At 49.8% G+C, this 22,574-nt stretch overlaps 12 protein-coding genes across 12 annotated transcripts; 10 read left to right on the top strand and 2 right to left on the bottom strand.

Annotated features, from left to right (window-relative positions):
- Positions 1-514: 514 nt before the first annotated feature.
- On the top strand, positions 515-2,977 carry TbgDal_VII8150 (hypothetical protein, conserved; the record flags this gene model as incomplete). The annotated part of the gene is made up of 1 exon (XM_011776935.1): positions 515-2,977. One exon carries the CDS (start codon positions 515-517, stop codon positions 2,975-2,977), a length of 2,463 nt encoding a protein of 820 aa, XP_011775237.1.
- Positions 2,978-4,048: 1,071 nt separating this feature from the next.
- TbgDal_VII8140 (glutaminyl cyclase, putative) lies at positions 4,049-6,292 on the top strand (the record flags this gene model as incomplete). The annotated part of the gene is made up of 1 exon (XM_011776934.1): positions 4,049-6,292. The coding sequence occupies one exon, from the start codon at positions 4,049-4,051 to the stop codon at positions 6,290-6,292; it is 2,244 nt and encodes a 747-aa protein (XP_011775236.1).
- Positions 6,293-6,585: 293 nt separating this feature from the next.
- Positions 6,586-6,906, top strand: TbgDal_VII8130 (hypothetical protein, unlikely; the record flags this gene model as incomplete). Its single annotated transcript, XM_011776933.1, has 1 exon — positions 6,586-6,906. One exon carries the CDS (start codon positions 6,586-6,588, stop codon positions 6,904-6,906), a length of 321 nt encoding a protein of 106 aa, XP_011775235.1.
- Positions 6,907-7,028: 122 nt separating this feature from the next.
- Positions 7,029-8,501, top strand: TbgDal_VII8120 (ATPase, putative; the record flags this gene model as incomplete). Its single annotated transcript, XM_011776932.1, has 1 exon — positions 7,029-8,501. One exon carries the CDS (start codon positions 7,029-7,031, stop codon positions 8,499-8,501), a length of 1,473 nt encoding a protein of 490 aa, XP_011775234.1.
- A 379-nt stretch (positions 8,502-8,880) lies between these two features.
- Positions 8,881-9,186, top strand: TbgDal_VII8110 (hypothetical protein, unlikely; the record flags this gene model as incomplete). The annotated part of the gene is made up of 1 exon (XM_011776931.1): positions 8,881-9,186. One exon carries the CDS (start codon positions 8,881-8,883, stop codon positions 9,184-9,186), a length of 306 nt encoding a protein of 101 aa, XP_011775233.1.
- Positions 9,187-9,406: 220 nt separating this feature from the next.
- On the top strand, positions 9,407-11,281 carry TbgDal_VII8100 (hypothetical protein, conserved; the record flags this gene model as incomplete). Its single annotated transcript, XM_011776930.1, has 1 exon — positions 9,407-11,281. The coding sequence occupies one exon, from the start codon at positions 9,407-9,409 to the stop codon at positions 11,279-11,281; it is 1,875 nt and encodes a 624-aa protein (XP_011775232.1).
- Positions 11,282-12,860: 1,579 nt separating this feature from the next.
- Positions 12,861-15,332, top strand: TbgDal_VII8090 (hypothetical protein, conserved; the record flags this gene model as incomplete). Its single annotated transcript, XM_011776929.1, has 1 exon — positions 12,861-15,332. The coding sequence occupies one exon, from the start codon at positions 12,861-12,863 to the stop codon at positions 15,330-15,332; it is 2,472 nt and encodes an 823-aa protein (XP_011775231.1).
- A 212-nt stretch (positions 15,333-15,544) lies between these two features.
- Positions 15,545-15,892, bottom strand: TbgDal_VII8085 (hypothetical protein, unlikely; the record flags this gene model as incomplete). The annotated part of the gene is made up of 1 exon (XM_011776928.1): positions 15,545-15,892. The coding sequence occupies one exon, from the start codon at positions 15,890-15,892 to the stop codon at positions 15,545-15,547; it is 348 nt and encodes a 115-aa protein (XP_011775230.1).
- Positions 15,893-16,434: 542 nt separating this feature from the next.
- TbgDal_VII8080 (double-strand-break repair protein rad21 homolog,putative) lies at positions 16,435-18,189 on the top strand (the record flags this gene model as incomplete). Its single annotated transcript, XM_011776927.1, has 1 exon — positions 16,435-18,189. One exon carries the CDS (start codon positions 16,435-16,437, stop codon positions 18,187-18,189), a length of 1,755 nt encoding a protein of 584 aa, XP_011775229.1.
- Positions 18,190-18,608: 419 nt separating this feature from the next.
- TbgDal_VII8070 (hypothetical protein, unlikely) lies at positions 18,609-19,202 on the bottom strand (the record flags this gene model as incomplete). The annotated part of the gene is made up of 1 exon (XM_011776926.1): positions 18,609-19,202. One exon carries the CDS (start codon positions 19,200-19,202, stop codon positions 18,609-18,611), a length of 594 nt encoding a protein of 197 aa, XP_011775228.1.
- A 230-nt stretch (positions 19,203-19,432) lies between these two features.
- On the top strand, positions 19,433-20,197 carry TbgDal_VII8060 (hypothetical protein, conserved; the record flags this gene model as incomplete). The annotated part of the gene is made up of 1 exon (XM_011776925.1): positions 19,433-20,197. The coding sequence occupies one exon, from the start codon at positions 19,433-19,435 to the stop codon at positions 20,195-20,197; it is 765 nt and encodes a 254-aa protein (XP_011775227.1).
- Positions 20,198-20,420: 223 nt separating this feature from the next.
- On the top strand, positions 20,421-20,729 carry TbgDal_VII8050 (hypothetical protein, unlikely; the record flags this gene model as incomplete). Its single annotated transcript, XM_011776924.1, has 1 exon — positions 20,421-20,729. The coding sequence occupies one exon, from the start codon at positions 20,421-20,423 to the stop codon at positions 20,727-20,729; it is 309 nt and encodes a 102-aa protein (XP_011775226.1).
- Between the last annotated feature and the right edge of the window lie 1,845 nt (positions 20,730-22,574).

Raw genomic sequence — 22,574 nt, 5'->3', positions numbered from 1 at the left:
TTAAAAAAATTATTCATTCCCCTATTGAGCGCCCACACCTCGTGGGGTCATTCACTTACATATGGTAATTCACTGAAGCGGCAAAAAAGGAAAGAGCAGACGAAGGCGTGTGGAAGAAAAGAAAAGTTGTAAGCAGAAACAATTGGAGGAACGAAGGTATGAGAAAAATTGTCACGCCTGCTACAAGTGCAACCGGTTGTGAGTCGCCCAAGGGACTCCTTCACATATATACACGCCGTTACTGCTCGCTGAACAGTAATGAAAGCTTTGGCATGTGTTTGCACAAGGAGACTTAGGTGAAGACATTCAGATGTGCGCTTTTACTGGCATTACGCAAGGTTTGCTCTGTTCACTTCACTTTTGTTTTTCCTTTAGTCAGTAGTGATTCCCATATTTAACAGTTTATCTTATTTGGGCAACTGACGCCTACACTTAGAGCACACGTGCTGCGTACGGCAACGCCTTGAATATAGGACATACGCACCACTAACAGAAAGTAAATACGTATTCTATCATGCAGCCAACGGGGCGCCGGAACAAGCGTGTTAGTGTGCAAGACCCAGGTGTAAAGGATGCAGAATCCACCATCGGTGGTGCCGTCAGCGGCACTGTGGTATCGGGTGGAGGTGGTGATGTGGCATCCGTCAATGCGGTCCCGGCGATGAGCGAACAAACAAAACTGTTGTATCTTAGCGTTTCCGCTGGTCGTGCTTTCCCATATGTGGCACAGTGGATGCACAGCAAAGCGGATGAAATGGAGGGCACTGTGGCCCAACTCAGTCAAACGGCGCAGAAAACCACGATGGCGGCTATTGATGCGAAACATGAGGCTGTAAAAACGGCCCGCAAAGGTCACGAAAAGGGACGGGTGAAGCTGACGACGGAATTGCAGATGGTGCAGTCCGTGCGGGACCACCAGCGGAACGCGGGGGCTGCGTGGTTGGAAGCCTTCAGAGAGTCGGCAGAGGCGTGCGTAGCTGAGTTGTTAGAGATGAAGAAGGAACTCCATAAACGATGGGCAGCCATTGCAGAGTGGATTGAGGGTGGCGGTCGAGAGGAAGTGCTGCAAAAGTTGACTGCACTGAGGGCCAGACACACCGTCCTGCAAAACCTTTCCGAGCGTGTCGTGGCACGTGAGGGGCTGAGGCGAGAACAGACCCTGCAACGTATGCGCGAAACGATGGATACATTAGTCGGCGAGGTTAGTGAAGCTGTGACATGGGACATGCACCAAAGATTGCACGGCTCCCGACCTGTGTTTAGCAGCTCAAATCAGCGGGGCGGTGCAGTGACAGCAAGTGAAGGTGACGATGATTACGCTTGGCTCGCTGAGACTGAAGATGAGCGGATAGTGCGACTGGAGGAGGCCAAGCTTTCACGGCAGCTTCTGATCATGCGGCGGGAGAAGTTTGAAAGGAAGCGGTTGCAGCAAGAGAAACGACAGCAGCGGCTGCGGATCAAGATAAGAGCAGATGAGAACGAAGAAGTTGAAGATACACTAAAGAGAGGAGACGGGTGCGTGAGCGCCGCAACGCCCAACGTAAGTGAGCAAAAAGTTCCCCGTATCGATATGCTGCCTGCTGTGAGGCCTCAGTCGGCATCCAGCAGCACGGCTCTCCCTCGGGAGAAAAAGTTACTGACCTCTGCGGCCCGTCATGGAGGCGGCAGCCCATCACCTCTTTTTCCTCAACTACCCACGCAAAGCAACAATACGGAGACGAGGAACACAGCATCATTGGGTCGTCGAATGGACGGCCCTCCAACGACGGAGGGCGGGGATGGGGAGACTTCACGCCATCTCCACCCATCTGTGAGAAACCAGCCGTTTATGTTTGGAGAAAGTTCAGCCAAAGAAACTAACAATTCCTCGCCCTCGCCGGTTCCGGCTGGCGTCACAGCAAGAGGGGAAACAGCCTCACCCAAGTGGCTCGACAAAGCGAAGAAACGACCAGGCCCGGAGGATAGTGGTAACTACAATGAGAACACCGGCAACAAGTACACTCCCACCCTTACGTCTAAAAAGTCTAGCCGAAGTCCCGTTCAGTATACCTCTGGAGCACACTGCATATTGAAGCAGAACGTATCAAACATCAAACGTCCGCCAATTGTCCTTCCCCCAAGCATATCTGGCCGCGGCGTGAGTGAGCGCTACAACGCTGACCACATCGCGACTCTCCTCTCAGCACTGAGTGAGGACAAGGCCCACTTTGCCGCTTCGAAAAGAAGCACACAGAAAGAGGTGCGTGAGCTTCAACAGAAGTTGCGGGCTCAACAAGAGGAGACTGCACGGTTGTTTGACAACAACGTGTCGCTAGAAAGGCAGCGGGCGCAACTACTGGCTCAACGCGAGGCTCAACTAATTAAGTTGAGCGTTTGTAAGGAGAAGCAAGTAACTGAAGACGAGACGCGGAATTTCGACACGGAGTTACTAAACGAGGGTCTGACGTGCACACTCGATGTGGTGAAGCACTGTATGAAGCAGCGTCTCGCAGAGATTGCGCAGGTGCGCGAGGCCATTGACGTGTTCAACGCTGGGATCGCCGAGCGTGAGCGAAAACTTCAGATTGTTAGGGAGTACTGGCGACGCAACTCCAAGGCCTTTGCACAATCTGAGCAAAGGCACTCCATTCAGTTTGGTGGTGCCACGGGAGGTACTCTCTCTGGGTTAAGCAACACCGACGCCTCTTCTCCAGATGCCCCGAGGAGCGTGGCCGCCTCATATCGGGTCGGTCATGTCCCCGGAGTGCAACTTTCGCCCAAGTGGGCACCTGCTCACCGGCGAAGCACTGTCAGTTACGCCGCAAGTGTCAGCCCTTCTTTGGTATCTGGGGGTGATTGGGGACCCACTGCTCATAACGACATTCCCGCACTCGGATTGTGTGGCTTCGACGTTGTGTCACGTTTCATACAAGATATTTTTGATGAGATCCCCTTATCAGATGTTCCCGAGAGGCTCTTCATTGGGCACACGCGATAGGACCAATTGTGTTAGTGAGTGCGTAGTGTGCTGGGTCGAACTGAAGGTAAGAAAAATGAAAAAGGAGAAAAGTGAGGGGCGAGCCGTGCACAGAGTTTTTCGGTTGTGGTCAAGTGGGTAGAGTTTCCTCAACGAGTTGTTGGCTTCTTCTTTTTAATTTTTTTTTAAGACTATCTTTTTCTCGTTTGCTGATATGATAATTTGCTGTTTCTACCACTGTTTTCCATTTATGGGTGTAGGAGTGAGAGCAGCGACGTTCTGTTCACTGCATCTTTCCTTTGCATTTGTCATCGGCATGCGTTGACTGTTTATTAGATGTCACACAAGCGCTTCCCACCATTGTTTACTATTTATTTGTTCATCCTTCGCTACCAGCTGCCGTTATTATTGCAGTTAATGGTTGGTAAGGACTACCTTGAAATGTACAGTTACAGATCCCATATTTATTTATATTTACAGTTATTTGTATACAACATGTGATAACTCTTTTGTAGGCGAAACCAGCTGTAGTGTATGGGTGGATGGGAAGAGCACTTTACTGCGTGTTTATATTCCCTAAGCTTTTTGGGAGGGGGAAGCTTTAGTGGGCTTTCCCTGAACTTAACGCGTCTCCCAATGGGGTAATGAAAAGGTGGAAAGGTACTAAAACAACCGAATCACTAATGGACCTTTGTCACGCCGTTGCGTGATGTCGTCCCAACTGCCGTTTACAGCTATTTTGCCCCACTTCTACTTTAATGAATGATTGTATTTTTTTTTTTCTTTTTGGGACTTATTTTATTCCCTTTCTATCCCTATTTGTCTTATTTCTTTGGTCTGGGGCGAAAAGAAGGAAGAATACCACATCAAATATCTTAACGTGACATTATAGAAAGCGGCGTGCTTTCGGGTGTTGGTGCTCTCTCACCCCCCTTGTATGCAAGGACGAGCTCACGTCAGTCGCTTGATTAAGTCACCCACCGCGCCGTTTGCAGGCGTGTAGTAGTTATTGCTATTATTTTTTTTTTTTTAAGCGCTTAGAGTGGGTGGGAGAGGGGGGAAAAGAAAAAATCGGAAGAAAGGAAAGGTTGGATGAAAAGCAACTGGAGAGACAAGAAAAATGGAAGGCGTTGGATTCGATCCGCCTTTGGAAACGGATCGTTGTTGGCTGCCTGCGCCGGAATGATGATCGTTGTGCTGTGCTACAAAATGACGAAGCCAGTTGAAAGAAGGACGGAGGGAAGCGAAAAACAGGGAATTAAGGCGGAGGGAAGGCAAGAAAAAAATGCCCGCGAAGAGGATTCCTTCGCTCCACCGATCGCCGACGACATCCAACGTCGGGCAGTACCGCGCCCACCCTCCGCCCGACCGAAAATCTACACTCCCATTACACTCGCCGCTGATGCAAAGAGGCAAGAAGCAGATCTGCTGGCGGGGTTGTTGTTTTTTCTTCCACCTGAACAGCAGCGCCAATCGCTGATGCAGCGGCTTCACTCCATTATGAGCGCTGGCACCCGGGTAGCCGGTTCCCTCTCGTCCGGTCAAATGAAGGTCATGAAGTTGTTAACTGAAAACGGCACCTGGCGCCCGCCGAGAGAAGCGCTTTTCACGCCAAAGGGCGTTTCGAACCTCAAGCGGGTACCGGTACCTCGTTGGAACCTCGAATGGGATAACTTCACACACTCAACACCGTTGGGAGAGCGCAAATTCTTCAACTTAGTCTTCACTTTTGCTGGTGGCGCGGCATTTAAACGGAAGTCCCACGAAAGAGAAACGAAGAAAGAAAATAGGGGAAATTTTTCAGAAACACGGGGGAGGGATCAAAAACGCGGCGAAAATGAGAAGAAGAGGAAAGGAGGGGGAGAAGAGGGAAAACGAAGAAGGGGCCGACGGAAACGGCGGTCATTCGCCTTCTCCTCTAACCACACATTTGCGGAAGAACGACTGAAACACGTGATGTTGTCAGCCCACTGGGACAGTAAATATTACACCGACATTAACTTTTTAGGTGCTTCCGACTCCGCCGTCCCGTTGGTGTACTTACTGGAAACCATGCGGCTTATATCCGTCCTCTCTGACACGGTTGCGGCGCTGTCCGAGGCCGGTAACAAACCGCGGTGGAGGAACTCTCGGGCAACGGATCATGACGATGAGGCCCTGTGTCGTTGGGTACCTCGTGTACTTTCACCATCTTACCTTACTGTGTTGCGGTACTATTACGCCCAGGATAGGGAGTCTTCCGCATGCCTGAGTGGGGTCACGGGTTCGTTATGGCAGAGGCGCTCCATGAGAAACTCGAAAACTTCGGCTAAACGCCAGGTGGGAGGTGGTTTTCTTCAGTTGCTTCGGCGGGTAAATCACCTCCCAGCCATCACTGTTGCCTTGTTTGATGGCGAGGAGGCCTTCGTGCGTTGGGAAGGAGATGACAACACATATGGTTCTTCTCATCTTGCAAAGATGTGGAAGATGATGAATATCAGTGGCAACATGAACGCGGGAGGTAATGTGAGGATGAACAAGGTTAAGGTTGTTAACAGTATGAAGGTGGAATCGGGCTCCGTATCAGAAGACTCAGAAGCGGCTGCATCGTCACGCTTTAATTCTATCGATCTTTTTATATTGTACGACCTCATGGGTAGTGCTGGGACGCAGTTTCAAAATTTCTTTCCCGATCAAAGCGGAATAGCTTTTGCGCGGCTTGCCGATGTGGAACGCATGCACCGGCGCGAAGCGGCCGAACTGTGGCGACTTCAAGAAGAAGCGGGAAAGGTTGAGGAAAACAAGCGGAAGTGGTGGCGGTCGGAAACAACGTCGAAATCATCGTCAGCTGCCGCACCAGCAAGCGATGCAAGCCGCATTTCATCATTTAAAAAAGCATGTTCAAAATATCTGCCGCGGCTATGGTGCTTACACGGTCCGCCACATGAGATGTTCACATTGTACGGCGTGCCGCGCCTAGACGGCACATCGTTGCCCAGCAGTGAATTGGCCAATTTGTGGTTGCCACCCGCCAGTGGTGACAACGCGGGCAGCACAAACACCAACAATGATGAAAAAAATAGTGAGGTTGGTCGCAATGTCAATGTGTTCTTTCCTTCTTGGCAAGCACGGGCTCAAGGTCCAATACTTGAGGGCATCTCAGGGGTAATGGACGACCACACACACTGGCTAGAGACGGAGCGTGTGCTGCATCTTATACCGATTCCTTTTCCGCCTGCGTGGCACACGGCTCAAGATAATGAAAGTGAAATTGATGGTGGCACCGTCGTCGATCTTTTTCGTGTGCTGAGTGACTTCTCCTTGCGACTAGGTGAGGGATGGATGGATGCAAGTTGAATGCTGGAACGTGGAAAGGATAAAATCATATATATATATATATATAATATGCACATTTTTAAAGGTGGGAGGGAGAAAAAGGGTGGATCGAAGTTGTTTGGAAAAAAAAGGGGGGTGTGAATGTGAATATGCGATCACTGAAAAGAACAGAACAACTTTGCAGCAGGAAGGATTGCTTGTGTCCAAGTAGAAGCTGGGGGAAATTACAATCAAATATATATATATATATATCGTAATGTCATTTAAACAGTATAACCAACAGTATGGGCTACTGCGTGCTGTAAATTATAATAATGGGGACGGAAGGTAACAATATTGGCCCACCTATCACGTTGCTACCTTTCCTCATTTCACACCTTATCCATTATGTTCCTATTTTTTCTGTGGTTCTTTTACTTGCGTTTCAGTTAGTGGCAGTTCGACTGCTGATGATCTTCCTTTCGAGTACCTTCAGGTATTTTTTTTCTTTGTATTTCAAACTGTCTGCTTTGATCCGTAAGGTTAAATATATCTCATGTAGGTATGTATACGGACCGGTCACAATCACTCACACACACACACACACATCCCCTCTTTTCTTTACTTTTCTATTTTTGGTCCTTTTCATGATTTAACCCTTACAAACTGGAAAGCTGTAAAATAAAAGAACATTACATCATATATAATTTGTTGCAGAAGCGATTTCACGCATAGTGCAGGACAAAAAAGGAAAGGAGGGCAACACGAAACGGTTTAAATGTTTTGGCGCTTCCCTGCCGCATTGTTGTGCCTGAGGAAGCCATCCGTGGCGTACGAGCGGTTAGTGATGACGGGTACCATAAACCGTGATCTGCAGCAAGTCACCGCTTTGCCCGTTTTTGATCGTCTTCACAATGACTTGGAGACCTTCGTCAAGAGTAACGACCGGTTCCAGCCCCGACGCGTGGAGTTGCGACCGCCCAACCGCTTAGGCGTCACCCCCTTATTTTTTCGTCGACGAGAACAGGAGGAAAAAGTTCAGCGTGCACTCGCTGAAATGGATGAGGACGGGTCGTCATCAACGGGTGGCGGAACAGGTTGCGTCTACCACCCACTCTCCCGTGTGAAGGGCCTTTATGTTTATGGTGGAGTAGGTTGCGGTAAAACTATGCTGATGGACCTCCTTTACGAGAATGCCCCATCCACCATTAAGAAACATCGCGTACATTTTCATCACTTCATGCTTGACGTGCAGCGCACTCTCCACACAGTAACACATGAGTCCAAGAGTGACGGAACACAAGTGGCACGTCGAACACCCGACGCAGCCATTAACTCCTTCGATGAAGTCGCACAGCGGATGATGAGCAACGTGGAATTGCTCTGCTTTGATGAAGTGGCCGTAACTGATGTGGCCCATGCGATGATTCTCCGCCGTCTCTTCCATGCCTTTTATAAGCTTGGCGTCGTAGTCATATTTACTTCCAACCGAGCTCCGGACGACCTCTACCTCGGCGGTCTCAACCGGGAGGGTTTCCTTCCATTCATTGAATTGATAAAACGCCAGTGTGAGGTGTATGACATGTGTAGTAACACGGACCACAGACTCAGTGATGCTGGTGATGCAAAGACGTACCTCGCTCCAATCAATGAAGCCAACACAGCGACGTTTAATGAACAGTTTCTGCAATTTTGCAAGGGGATGCCTGCCGAACGGCGGGTGTTGCGGGTGTTTGGTCGGGATGTGGAGGTGCCAGCCGCTTGCGGTGGAGTCTGTCGGTTTCATTTTATGGAAATATGCGGCGGGGAACTCTCAGCAGCGGACTACTCGGTTATCGCCAAGACATTCAATACGGTGTTTATTGAGGGCGTTCCGCGTTTCACGTACAACAGCACCGATGTGAAGCATCGGTTCTTACTTCTAATTGATGAACTGTATGAACACCGTTGTAAGGTTGTGATCTATGCCCAAGTGGAGATTATGCTGTTGCAGGAAAGTAAGGAAGAGTTTGAGGCGGCGCACATCTCTTCAGGCACCACGGCGGCTACTGAAGCTGAGGTGAAACCCATTACGCAAGAGTTTGCACGGTTATCGGAGTTCGAGCGGGAAATTGGCAGAAGCTTATTAGATCATACCGACTCAGCATTTCAAATGGAGCGCTGCCTCTCCCGGTTGTGTGAAATGCGCACTCAACAGTACCTCAAGTCCCCACATCGCTATGAGGAAGTGTCATTAAGTACCGAAGCGTGAAGGCGACTTGTTGTTTCCCTATTAGTCACTGTGGTTGCTATCGTATAGTCAGAAAGGGAGGAGGGTCAAAAACGCAAAAAAAAAGGAAAAGAAAAGAAATGGAGGCGCGGGCGTCAAATAGTTTCTTCATAACTTGATGTTTCTCACACGCGCACATGCTCACACACCTTCTTATTTTGAAAGAAAAAACAAAGGGGAAAATGCCCACTATACGCCCGAAGGGAAGTAGAGGCTATAGTCATCCGTCTTCTGTCTTCAGTCGGTGAAAGCTAGTCGAAACCTGGTCGCCCACCTATTGGCAAGCTCACATACTGGGAGAAGCGGAGAAAATGTGTGTGTTTTGTGTCTGTGAATGAATTAACTAATTAATTAGTAGTGTATGTCAAAGGGCCACGGGGACGGGCATGGACAAGCGTATGAATATGCGTGTGTATGTTTCGCAACCGGTCTGTCACAGTTTTTTGTGACCACACTGCTGCAGCTGCCCCACCGTGTTCCTCCCCTTGTTTGGTTTATTTGTTCAGCACAGCTTCAAGTGGCATATGAAGGAGTACGTGGGATGAATGTATTGTTGTATACCTATTTGTTTATAAAACGGCTACGGACTTTTCCACATGCATACAAAACAGCATCCTCCCTTACGATTATCGCAACAACCACAACTTACCTTACAAACGTCGCCTGAACCCTTCATTGCGACCACCTACCGATTCTTTTTTTAAAAAAAAACTGCACAATGATGCATATAGGCTTTGTTCTGTTACAGGCATTCACCTCCTCCTTTTATGGTCATCTCTTTTGTTAAAAATTTCTTTTCGCATCGCTCAAGAAGAGTAAGAAGGTGGATCTGAAGGACTTTTTACAAGCAAGGAAAAAAAAGGCCCAACATTGTGACAAAGAAAATAATGCGAATGCCTGATACGAGGCACTCCTCATCGCCAACCGCACTGCGTCTCGCCATGTTGTGTGTTGGTGTTTCTGTCAGTGTCTCCACACTACTTCTAAGTGCCGCTGCTCACACTCCAAAGCAGCATAACAATGGGAAAGTCAATAACCTCAAGGGACGTGACGCTTATTACTTCTATGGATATGACAATGTCTCTGGGAAGCCCACAACAGGTTCAGACGGTATTACTCAACTTCCTGATGGGCTCGTACGCAGCCCGCCCCTTCACGAACATTCCTTCGGGAGTCCCATCGTTGCGGACTGGTGGGATGAAGGCGTACCGCATTTTGTTTTAAGTGGTGGTGCTCTTGCAAGTGAAGAGTTCATACGGCTGGCACCTGCGGGGGCTTTGGGAGCACGCGGTTTCGCCTTCAATACGGTGCCATGCGACCATAAGTCGTGGGAAGTGCGGCTTCGCTTTTCTATTCGCACTCCGCTGCCGATAGCACGTGCCCGGGCCATGGAAAAACGACGAAAAGGAAACGAGGCGGGAAATGGAGAAGGAGGTGAAGAAGAAAAAGAAGAGGAATCATATCAGGGTGGTGACGGTATGGCGTTGTGGTACATTGAACGGCCTATCGGTGATAACAATCAGCATGTGCCCAAGCATGCAAAGGCAAAGGAAGACCAAAAGGAAGAGGAGGATCCGTCAGATCCCCTTGATCCACGAAGGGTGGCGGACCTTCTTCACAATACCACTGAAAGTGACGATGATGATGATGATGATGATGATGATGAGGGAGTTGTGAATGAAACGAAGCGGGAGGAGCGGCACGCCGAACGTCTGAAACGGCAGAAGGAACGCGAGGAGTTGTACAGTCGATTCCTCAAGCGCGGAACGTCACAAAATGAGAGTGACCTAGAGCCTCGTGTATTCGGTCTCAAATTTTCTGACTTTAAGGGGTTTGGTGTGCTAATTGACTCCATCGGCCGGACCGAAGGGTACGAAGACGGCAACGGCGGCGAAGATAAAACTGGAAGAGATAAAAAGAAGCACGTGAAGCATGAACCAAAGATCACACTGCTGCTTAATCTCCCCGGAAGCGAAGCAGAGGGGGGCCGTCCGCCAACCGTAAATAATTTCGACCCAACTCAGCCTGATTTCCGAGTATCCCCAGTTAGGCTGCAGTGCAATTATGACTTCCGTCAAGCACCTACTCCGCATGCCATAATGATGGGGCTTAATCACCAAAACATTAAAGAACAGAAGGGAACTCAGCGGTCACAGCATAAACAACGCGTGGAAGAGGAAGAGGAGATTCTGCGCCGTACGCCGGAAGAACCTGTGGAGTTGCTGGTACGATACTACGATGGTAAGCTCCGCGTGGCGCTCCGGCGTGAGAATATTAGTCTCCGCCGGGTTGTCTTCACCGCGCCCCCACAACCGAAGGCTCGTCACCTACCGCAATCATCAAACTATTATATTGAGCACAGCTATGATGAAACGCTCTGTGGTGAGCTCAGTGGCGTGAAGCTCCCACTCATGTATCATTTCGGCGTCTCGGTAAGTACGGGGAGAAGGCCACACCATTCAAATTCCCGGAAGCGTAGTCATTCACCAAATGCCCCTCGGGGACCGCTGGCAGCGCTGATGGCAAATGATGGGACAGCAGTTGACGAACTTGCGCACGTGGACGTCCACGAAGCGATGTCGTTCGAGCTCCGTGAGTTGGCTCATGATGCGGAGGCGATGAGTCACGGGAAACATGCTGCAATGGAGCATTTTGACTATGAGACAGATCAGAAGGAGCGAGAAGAGTACTCACGGGGACTTCACGGAGGCGGCGGCAGCGTGGAGAATGAGGGAAATACTGAGGTGAAGGAAAAACAATGATAATATTGATAATAATAATAATAATAATAATGACAATATTAGCATGAGTCGCAACAGCACCAAATTAGAGGGTTAATACCTGGCAGCACGCGGTAGTTACCGTTGCTGGAACCGAATGTTGTGTGTCATTTCCTTGACAATGGCTTCGATGGAAAGCAACATCGGCATTTGTTGATGTGGGCGGTGGCTAGCGTGGGGGATGGTAAGTCACGTGACGCTGTGGCATGTGTCCACCTTTCTCTTCAAATTTCCGTGACAAGCCAAATTATCTATTATTATATTTTTTTTTATACTATTATTTTGGTTTGATTTGATTTGTTTTCTTGTTGTTGTTGTTGATTATGTGCTGCAACTGAGTACGCGCACGTAAATAGTTATCTTGATGAGTGTTTGTGTCGATTATTTTCTACTTTCACCAGTATATTTCTTTGGTTATGTCATTACCACAGGTCTTGAGTAGCCCCTCAGCAACGTGGGGGGGAGGGACAGATGCGGCATAATCACGGAGAACTGGGCCACATCACATACATTGTCATTATTGTTATATTGTGTGGGCAGTCAAGTCTGTTCGAGCTACTCGAAGGTGATCGTCTACAGTTGCAAGCTGATTCGGTTGCTCTGCACACAGTACCATAGTTTATTATTATTGTTATTTTCCTTTGTGACTAGTGGCTTCAATGGTTGATTTACTCGTCTTTTCTTTCTGTCGTGGGGATCTCTTTATTGTGTAAAAGTATGGATGTTTCTTCCATCCATTGGCATCCATACATCTCTGTTTATATATTTATGAACTGTGTATTGCGCCGTTTGCTTCATTTTGTTTCCCCTTTCGTGCAAATCTGATGAGGGAACATAAGGCGAAATGCGGCAAGGTGCAAAGACAAGGCGAAGGTGACGTATGAAATTGTAACGGTTATTTTTTATTATTTGTTTATTTTTATTTTTTTGTAGGGGGGTGTACATGTTTACTCTAGACATATGCGCTTGTATGCATTTCAAGCAGCATGTAGCGCTGGGGCAATTGCTGTTGATGTTGTTATTCTTTCAGCTCATTGTGTCTCAGTTTTGAAGAGGGAAAACAATTGAAATGGAGAAGGGAAACTGGATGCTATGAATTCCATGGTGTTCATGCGTTGGGTGAACTGCCACAGGCTGTTTTTTCGTATTAGAGTTGTCATTGCCTTTAAGACGCACGTTCAATAACCACATCGCTGCGAAGACGGGTTGTGGATGGAAGGGGAAAGTGGCTAGCTTACGAAGAAAAAAAAAAATAGAGACCTCGGAAGAACGACAAAAATGGGATGGGCAATAGAAGATGGTGACAAAATGGCTGCGTGGAGTGGTGTAAGTTGTAGCTTCTGTCAGATGTTTTTCGTAACTTCCATTGGAATTGCTGTGTTCGTTCCTGTCAGACCATCTGTTTCGCTTTGCTTTATTTGATTGTTGCGCTTATACAGTTCACTTAGGCTTTAGGTCTAAAAGGGGGTGCTTACACTAACACGCGCACATTTAGAGCACACAAAAGAAGGTGCGACCAGGATTCAGGCAGTTAGGTTAGAGAAAAAGACTGACAGAAAATATGTCGGGAAGTGACGCAGAAGGGGAAATGGACATGGAGCTGCCGATTATCTGGCAGTTTGTCCATCCTCTGTATGCTCGGAACAAAAAGGAGGACGCTAACGCTTTGGAAGAAGAAGAAGATGAGGAGGAAGATGATGAGGTGCGCCGCAAGCGAGCTGCACCGAAAATCAGTCGTTTGCTGCGGTACCTTAACGACATGGACGACGAGGAAGAGCTCGAACGAATCCTGCAGGAGCGGGACCCGGTAACACAACAGACGCTGCTGCAGTGGGCGACAGGAAAACAACATTACCTCCTCGTGGAATACCTCGTAAAGCGCTTAAAGAGGGCCGCCTTCGGTTTTCCCCTCGAGTCAACAGAAATGCAGGTTTATCTGAGATGGGAAGAGATGCGACCCGAGTTGCCCACAGCTGCGGAACTGCAGATGCGCCAGCAACTCCGGGATAAGGCCCGACAGGAGCGTCTGGCGGCCCACCAGCGTGAAGAACAGGAGCGGCGTGAGAACCAGGAAGAAGATGATGAAGAAGCCCAAGAGGAGGAGGAGGAGGAAGAGGAAGAGGATAATGAGGAATTCGAAGAAGAGGAAAATGAACCGCTCCCAGAAGAGCTTGTGTACGAAGCGCTCTCGGAATACCATGACGAGTGGGGCGAGCGGGGACATGGCCTTGTGAAGCAAATTGGTGAACTCGGAGTTTACTTCGGCTCCCGTAAGCGCGATGGTACTAAGCACGGACTCGGCATGGCACTCTTCCCGAATGGTGATGCGTATGCTGGAGAATATGATCACAACCGTCGTCACGGTGTCGGCGTGTATTGGTGGGCCGAGCAAGGCGTCATTTACGCGGGACGCTGGCACAACGGTGTGCGCCATGGTCGTGGTCGCATTGTGTATCCCGACGGCTCGCGGTACGTCGGCTCCTGGTCACGCGATTTGAAGCACGGCGTTGGGCACTATCAGTATGCAGACGGGAGCAGCTACGATGGGGCTTGGGTAGAGAATAGGAAGCAGGGGTACGGTGTCTACCGCTTCAAAGATGGTTCATCCTTCCATGGGAGTTTTGTTGACAACGTCTTCACGGCCGGGGAGTGGAGGCTCGCATCTGGCGTTACACGCTACTATGGAAACTTTGAAAAGGATGCGCCCATAGGTGCTGGTGTGTTTGTACATCGCCTTGGTTCCACAGCACATAGAGCCTTTCAGCAGGAGGGCTTTTACCACAAGGGCGAATGGCATCCCGGCGTCCTGTATGGCACGACACGCGTACCGCCACGGCTTGAAGTGGTTGCTCCACATCAGGAGGAGCCACGGCGGGTACCCATGATATTCGCACCGGAATGCAACGGCGGTTCCATGGCGGAATTGGTGAAAGCTGCCAACTTTCCTCCGCTGCAGTGGTGGTTGAAGTCCCTCGTCCCGGTTAACCTTGCAGCGGCGTATGAGGGATCGGGGGGCGGTGCCGCTGCCGCAGCCGCGGCTGTTGACAATAACCCAGGCAACAATCCAAACACTGGCAATACCCACGAGAAAATGTGCCAAAATGCAGGTAAGGGATTAGGAGTAATACTCACATCGGTTGAAGTTTGCTCCATAAGGTATGGCACCGACGACCCGAGTCTCGTGGTGGAGCTGCGTATCCGTCCGGTGCTGCAAAACGCAGCGGGGAAGCGACTTCGGCTTTCCCCAACGGGTGACGAAACGATCATCTTGAAGGAGCGTACCACACGGTTGCTGATGATCCTGGAACCTGTGGATAGGGGGCATGGGTCATCACAATCGACCACACCACCGATGGTCATACTGGAGCGGGGACCGCAGTTGACATGCGCAGGCCCGGCTCATATGCAGAACCGCCTGCCAACAGTGGAACTCACCGCCGGAGGAACGATCGAAGGAGCCTTCGCCCGTGCTATTCAACCCCCCCTACGTGTGACACTGAATGCGTCCACCATAACTCAACTGGTCCGACCTCTACGCAGCAGTCCACTCCACGGCAATGCAGAAGAGGATGTGATCATGTACGTTCAGCAATGGGAACCCGATGCACTTGCGAAGCTGGAGGAAAAGTTGCAAGTGGCGTCGAACTCACTCTTGCCCACACCCTTGGAAACCGAAGAAGCAACGGGGGAGGGTGGAGAAGGTGGGGAAGACGTCCCAGCAAAAGAGCAGGCACAGAAACCTCCAACGGAGGGCATTACGTATATTTGCCGTCCTTTAAGTGCTGTCCCACAGGAATCGCAAGACGCTGTGACAATCATTGCCACAACGCTCGTACTCCGCAGACGGGCTAAAACACTGTTGCCGATGGAAACTGCAACGAAGCAGCGGCCGCCCACTCCGATTCCACCGCAACCAGAGCCGCGGCCCGAGTTACAGCCGTTGTTCGAGGCCCGTGAGGCCATGAAGAGGGCGGAGGAAGCGGGGAGTGATGATGATGATGACCCTGCTGCTGCTGTGGCGACCAAGGAATAAAACTTTTCATTTGAAGCGGTGGAAGGAATATGTTTTTTTGGCACTGCGAGACGGGAAAGAAGGTATTATGAAGCGGATTGCAGAAGACTGGGAACAAGAAATAAACAAAAAAAGAAATAGAAAGGCAGTTGAGCGGCGCTCGGTCGAAAGAAACAACTGTATTTTCTTGTAAGCATGTGCGTATTTGATGGAGGGGGGGCTGCAACATGAGTTCATGTTTGTATGCAATGTTTGCTTGGGTGGAACCGAAGAGTGGAGGGAATAGACGAGAGAAGAATCTCAAATGCTCTAAATAGAGATAGGAGTAGATGGCACGCACCACCAATGCAACTGCTACTCTGAGTTGTAACTGCGGCAAGGTACGCGGTGTGGAAAGAAATGCAGGTGGATGTAGCGGGGGAGCAAGCATGTATACTTTTATCTTTCCCCGCTTTACCGTATCCTTTTTGTCTATGGCGCAATTGACCATGGGGTTTCCCAGAAGCGGTGACCCGAGAGGCATTGAACATCTCCTCACCATGGGCCCCGATACGGAGAGAAGAGCCTCTCCCTCTGCTCATTTGCGTAGGTTGTGCACACAAAAATAGACCTGAATATCTCTCAATTCCTTACACGTGTTCCCTATCGGTGCCTGTTTGTTGAATTTTTTTGATTGTTTCGCTTAGTTGCGACCCAGACACCGCGGCGTGTAAGGAGGTTTGCATGCTAACACCTCCCTTCCCCCAAAGCCCCACTGCGCCCTAATGTAGAGAAGTGTGAAGAGGAAAATCAAAGGCCTCCTCGTGTTTGTTTACTGAAATGTAACTGTCACATTGAATGACGACAGGTGACTACACCGCTGTGACATTAAAGATATGTGTATGCGTGTACACCTTGTTTGGCGTAGCCCAACGGTCCTTCTATTTTATTTTATTTTTGTATGCTTTCCCTTCGGCTCCTTCATGATTAACTGCTTTCCCACCTTTGGGTGATCACACAGTGGCCGGTTGGTGAAGCAAATCACCAGAAACAGTGCCTCACCAGAGAAGTAGGAAGGTACAGGAAAAAAAACAAGGGGAGTAAGCATTCCCTAAGGTAAAATATTGCACTTGAATAAAACAAGATGTTCTACTCAACCTACGTGCTGACGAAGGATGGGCCACTGGCGAAGATCTGGCTTGCTGCGCACTGGGAACGACGTATCACGCGGAGCGATGTGAGGCTTATGGACCTGCGAAAGTGTGTGGTGGACATTGTGCAGCCCGTGGTTCCCATTGCCCTGCGCACGAGTGGCGAGCTCCTCGTTGGTGTTGTCCGCATTTACGCTGTGAAGGTGCACGGCTTGAAGAAGGACGCAGAAAATGCCATACTACTCATTCGCGTCGCCTCCCCTCAAGCCAACGCCGGTCATTTCAAGAAGGCTGCCCCCGGCACCGGTACGGCTGCACTGCTGAACGGAGACGCAGAGGCCGCAACGTTCAACTGGGGCGGTCGCCGCGTTGGGCGCACGCAAGGTGTTGTCGGGATCCGCGCCGCTGGGATCAATGGGTCGCACGAGGAAGCACTTGAGGCACGCTTCGATGAAATCGCAGACCTCCTGCAGGGCCCGGTTTGTGCACTCGGCGGTGTTAATGACCATGTGAGGAACGGTATTGATAGCACGACCATGACTGGGTCCGTGTGGTACACGTGGAACTCTGGCTCACAAGGAACTGAGGACCTGAACGGCACGCAGCAGGACTACGACGGCTTTGAGATGGTCCGGGCAGACATTCAGGCGTTTGGCGACAATGTGAGTGAGACCAGCAGTCGCAAGTCAAGTCTCCCGAGCATCGAGAGAGGTCGTAGCAGCGCGCTGACAGCAGCAGGCGGGGCACTGGGTGACTTCATGCCCCTCCCGCAACCAGCGTATGATCTCGATATCGGCGCACCGCTTCCTGATAACGGCGACGCGGCCATTTTGCCAGATTTTATGCCCCCGGCACTGGGAGTTGATGAGGCGGCGGATCCTTTTCTCTCAGCTTACGGTGCTGACAACGAGCTCAATGCCGCTCTGACTCAGCAACAAAATTCGTCCCGTAGGCACCGAGCTGCTGGAGCCACAACAACAAAGATGTTGGACAAGGAGAACACCACTGTCTCTGGCGAAGCGGTAAGACGGTGGATGGAGAATCGGAACGATATCGTTGAAGCTGCACCGCGCCGAGGTCCGCTCGACCAACAGGAGATACAAGACCGGAGAGTGCTCGCGCAGGATTTCAACAAGGGAGAGTTGTGGGCTGCTGTTGACGGATCCCCGCTCGCAAGGGTAGCAGGTCCGGCTCTCACAGCCTCTTACATCGATGCTGTGAAGCCCCTCGTAGAAAAGCAGATGGAAGAAGAAGCTGCCGAGCGGGAGGCACGGCAACAGCGGGAAAAAAACGCGCGTGTTGTGGATGAAAATCCCGATGAATTCATTATCGCCGGCGACAGTGGGGATATGTTCATGGACGAGAACTTCATGCAGTCAGGCCGCAAGCGTGACCGTGAAGAAATGGAGGGCAATGACAACGGAGAGAGTAACGTTGGCGGTGGAGCGAGCAGACGACAGTCGGAGGCAGTGGCGCTCGCGACGCTGAAGCACATCAGAAACCTGTTGTCGAAATCTCAAGGGAAGGGGAAGGGTAAAGCTGCGAGCGGGAAAAAGTCCAAGGCACTTCCTCGGGAGCACTGCACATTGCATGAGCTTTGCGAAGGAATGGCGCGGCGTGAGGCGGCACGAACCTTCGTGAGTGTCCTTACGCTAGCCTCTAAACAGTTGGTGTGGGCGAAGCAAGCGCCGAACGATGTGGAGCTTGGCCTTACTAACGCCGCGTCGGAGGTGCAACTCACTGTGTGAGAAAATAAGGGAAAGAAAGGGGGGAAACAGCGCGGGACAAGAACGACCCAACGAACAGGTTACTTTCATGCTTTCGGGTTCCATTATGTCCTTCTTCACTCCCCGTCTGTTTCCCCTTGTTGTGTCCGTGCGTTGTTGACTTTTGTTTGTCCATTGCTGCCAACCAGTGTTCACATACAGTTCGTGGTGCACAAACATTTTCACACACATGCCTACACTTTCTCAACCGTTGAATTTGTACTTTCCTTTTCCGTTTCTCGGTTCCCCCTCCCCCGTCAACTGCTGATGGGGGAAGCGGCAAGGGACCTAATATACCAGTGGCCACTTGAATTTGTTGCGAGACCGTACTGAGGGGAATTAGTCCAGATAAAGAGCAAATGAAGGGGAAGTCCGCGCCGAGGCCACCACTGTATCTGTACTTACTGTTGTTGTCGAAGTAATGAGCCTGACGCAAAGTACGGCGATAATACATATTTGCGCCGGGGCTTGCCAGCCGGCACATGTTGCCTTTGTGGAGGAATAGGGAAGAGGAGGCTTGTGTGGTTGGAACAAGGGGTTAGGGAAAGAGAAGTTATCATAGAGAAAATATACAGATTAACAAACAGAGGGAAGGAAAGATAGAACTCTCCACGCACTACTGAGCTGTGGGAGTCTAAGAGAAAGAGAAAAGGAAAGAGCGTGAGTGAGTGAGTGAATGAAGAAAGTGTAACCGAGCCGCTCGAGAGCTTGATAGAGGAAAGGGGGAAGTGTAGTTGTGTACCTGTTGGTTTGCTCGTTGATAGGCTACTATCGGGAAAGAGGAGAAAACGGAAATAGTGGTGAAGAGGGTCATCGTAAGGCATCCCCAGATACTTTGGTATTTTTGCATGCACTAATGGCACGACCGGGGCGCACGGGTAAATCACCGTTGCCCCGAAACAGCCCCGCACGTATCCGCACACTCCCCGTTTTTGTAGCACTTTCGTAACAACTTGTTGCTTTTCTCTGTCTCCTTGTTTCAGCTTCAGTCGCATTTAAAGTGGAAAAACGAAACAAGTAAAAAAGAAAAGAAAAGAAAAGAAAGGGAAGTGATTGTGGCAATATCCACATCAAAGGTATCAGAGTCGCAGAAAGGGAGGGCCGCCAACGACGGTAGCGGGTAACGGTTAAAAATAGACAGCCCAAGCGAACTTTTTTTTGGAGTTGAAGTACAAAAAGGAAGAAGAAAGGGCGACTCAGGAGAGGGGCAGGAGGCACACGCACAATGTCCAAGTACGCTAACCCGGATTACTGGGAGGAGAGGTACCGTAGCAACGACACCACTTTTGATTGGTATCTTACCTTCGATAACCTCGAGCCTGTCCTTCGCCAAATGCTTCAGCCGGCTGAACAGATACACGTTCTTGTGGTGGGCTGCGGCAACAGCCGCCTTTCCCCATGCATGTATGAGCATCTCAACGTTCGCAAGATCACTAACGTGGACGTGTCGCCCACAGTCATTTCGCAGATGACGAGGCGTTACAAAGGAATGGATGAGATGCGATGGATCTGCTGCGACCTAATTCACACCGCACCAGACAAACTACTAACCCTCCTCTGTCCGGAGGATGCCCTCTTCGACTTTGTCATCGACAAGGGGCTCGTTGACGCCACACTCGGTGGAAGCAACTCCTTTCACAATCTATATACCCTCACAAAGAACCTGGCGCGTGTAATGAAAAATGGAGGTCGGTTCCTCTCCGTCTCGTACGGCGCGCCGGAGACACGGATCGATCACTTCCGCCGGAGGAAACTGAACTTTGACGTGGAGCATCGCACCATTGAAAAGTCTGTCTTCGCTTCTGGCGCTGCACCAACGGGAAGCTACCACGTCTACATCATGACAAAGCTGGGTGAGCGGCAGGCTGTCACCGCGGGGGCGGCAGATGACGGTGCACTCAGTGGCGACACAGATGATGACGACGATTTCTACGACCGTTTTATGACAAAGGCCAACACCACCAGCGCTGATGCCGCAAGGTTTGACTGAGTGGAAAATGGGGTGGAGATACGGAGGAAAGTTGAGGAAGAAGTTGCGGTGGTGATGGCGGAATCCGGTGGGAATCAAGCGATAATGGTGTAAGAGGTAGTGCCCGCCACTCATCTAAGCACCGCTTGCGTGCTTTTTTATTTAAGTTTTGGATGGCGAACAGCTACCCAACGGGGACATAGGTACGCCCCGGTGGTTTGATGTAAATGCGACAGCGCATCGGATGCATCTACACGCTGGGATGTGTACATTTTTCGAGTTTTATAGAATGTACATCGCTTTCGGGCTACACCTCCTTCTTTTCGGGCACTCTATTTCAGTTTCTGCTTTTACAATCGCAGCGGTTGTAGTTTTTCTTATAATCTTCCCAAAAATTCTCCCCGTTCCCTCTCTCTTGTCTGTGCTAAACGGCACTACACATACACACACACACAAACTAAAGCATGCCACAGCGCCAGGCAATGTTAAAAGACATCGGCGCCACTTTGACAAGAAGGTAGTAAGAGACAATAAATTCGAATACTTAATTTAAAAAAGAATGAACAGATGGAAGAGGGAGGAAAGTGTCACACGCGGTACATGCGGGTGGACGCCGCATGACACAGCACCTTCAAACCTCCACACAAACGACGAAGCTTACCGCGTGGGGTTCATTAAACTAGTGAACAGCGCACGTAGAATAAATCGTCGGAGAAGGGAGAGAAATAAGCAGGAAGGAAGTAAAAGATGAAGGTGCGCAAAAATGGCAGTAATGCTAAAACGCGCTGTGTGTTTGCATGCACCCAACTTGCCCATACCAAACATATCCCCGTTATGACGCCCTTTCCGCGTGGAGGCTCGGAACGAGTGGCAGGAAAGGGGGGGAAATCCTCTTAACCTCCTTCGTCTATGAGACTTCACGCACAAAAGGCGTCAGAGATGCACTTCACCCCCTTCAACTCTCCCAAGCACCTTTCTTCTTTATCCGTATAACACATTTTGCTTAGCCTCCGAATAGCAATGAGCCTACTCCCCACGAACCGGCGGCGCACCGTTGCTTCGACTCGCCAGTGGGTGGTAGCAACCCCGATCTCCCCATTGCATTTGCAAGTCCCATCACCAGCGTAGAATCCCCTTCCCGGAGTTTGCTCCGTTGCTTTTCTGCAGCCACCGGTGACTTAACCCATGGCAACCACAGAGCCGCTCACTCAAGCCTATTTTATTAAAAAACATTTACTTTGGTGGTCAAACAATTCGAGCTCAACCACCAATGTGGAGTCCCCCTTCCCTTATTTTTGTGCAAACTGATATTCCGTAAAGGTGTTATCCCTTTCGCTTCACAAAGAAAGCGAGGGCCTTTCTCGCATTAGTGCAGATGGCAAAAGAAAAAACGCTTTCCACACAAGCTGGCATTAAGCGCTCTCTCACGCGACCGCTCCACCGCGCGGATTTATACGAATAACAGAAGGCAGATGTCTAACCCCAGGGAACCAAAACCTGACAGGCCTACACGCCCACCATGTGAGCGCACGAAGCTTCGCGACACTTGCATTTTACTTCCCGCTGGCCTGTCAGGTCAACGTGCACCCGCAAGCCGAGGACATTCGAAGTTCCAATGTCGATAATGGGAATTCACAACCGCAAGCGTATATTGAATAGAGGAATTTTCATTTTTGTGCCCAATCGCATTTACTTCATCAATAGCCGTGGGTTTCTCCTTACTCGCAGAACATGCGTGTATTTTGACACAACAGCCGATACTTTTCCAAAAAAAAAACACATGTACGATGGTAGGAACCAAGTGTTCGCATTTATGCACCATCAAAACCTCTTATTCAGTAGAAATAAAAAGTTTGAAGGAAACGAAAAGAAAGAACCAAATCCCTTTTGAAATTGAACATTACTTTTTGCGCCTCTCTAACATATCGGTTAAAGCCTCTCTTCTTCTTAATCTTTTACTAACCACACGCACCTCGCATAATAGGGCTAAGCGACTGCACCGTGTGTAAAACGATGGAAATTCGCATTGAAGTGCGTAAGTTCGTGAAGGAAACAAAAAATAACTGACATGGACACACTCTCCATTACGCCGAGAATGTATCAAAGAAAATATATACACATACGGATGCACAAGCGCAGCATACGGGTATATGATATCACGTGATGATGCAGAACTTTCAAAGCATCAACAGCGTACACCACACACTATAGAGAGAGATAGTCATGCCTTTCTGATCTTTTCTTTTTTCACCCAATCTATTATTCCACATTATTTCTCCCATTAGAACACGATGGTATGGAGTAATAATGTGAGGTGAAGCACATACATATGATATGAGAAGGAAAGGTGTGACACTGTAGTGTTTCATCCGAAGGAAGAGTTAACAAATAACGTATA

The sequence above is a fragment of the Trypanosoma brucei genome, chromosome 7 (assembly GCF_000210295.1).
Source record: "Trypanosoma brucei gambiense DAL972 chromosome 7, complete sequence".
In the NCBI taxonomy this organism is placed as follows: domain Eukaryota; phylum Euglenozoa; class Kinetoplastea; order Trypanosomatida; family Trypanosomatidae; genus Trypanosoma; species Trypanosoma brucei.
This window is presented reverse-complemented; position numbering and strand designations above follow the sequence as displayed.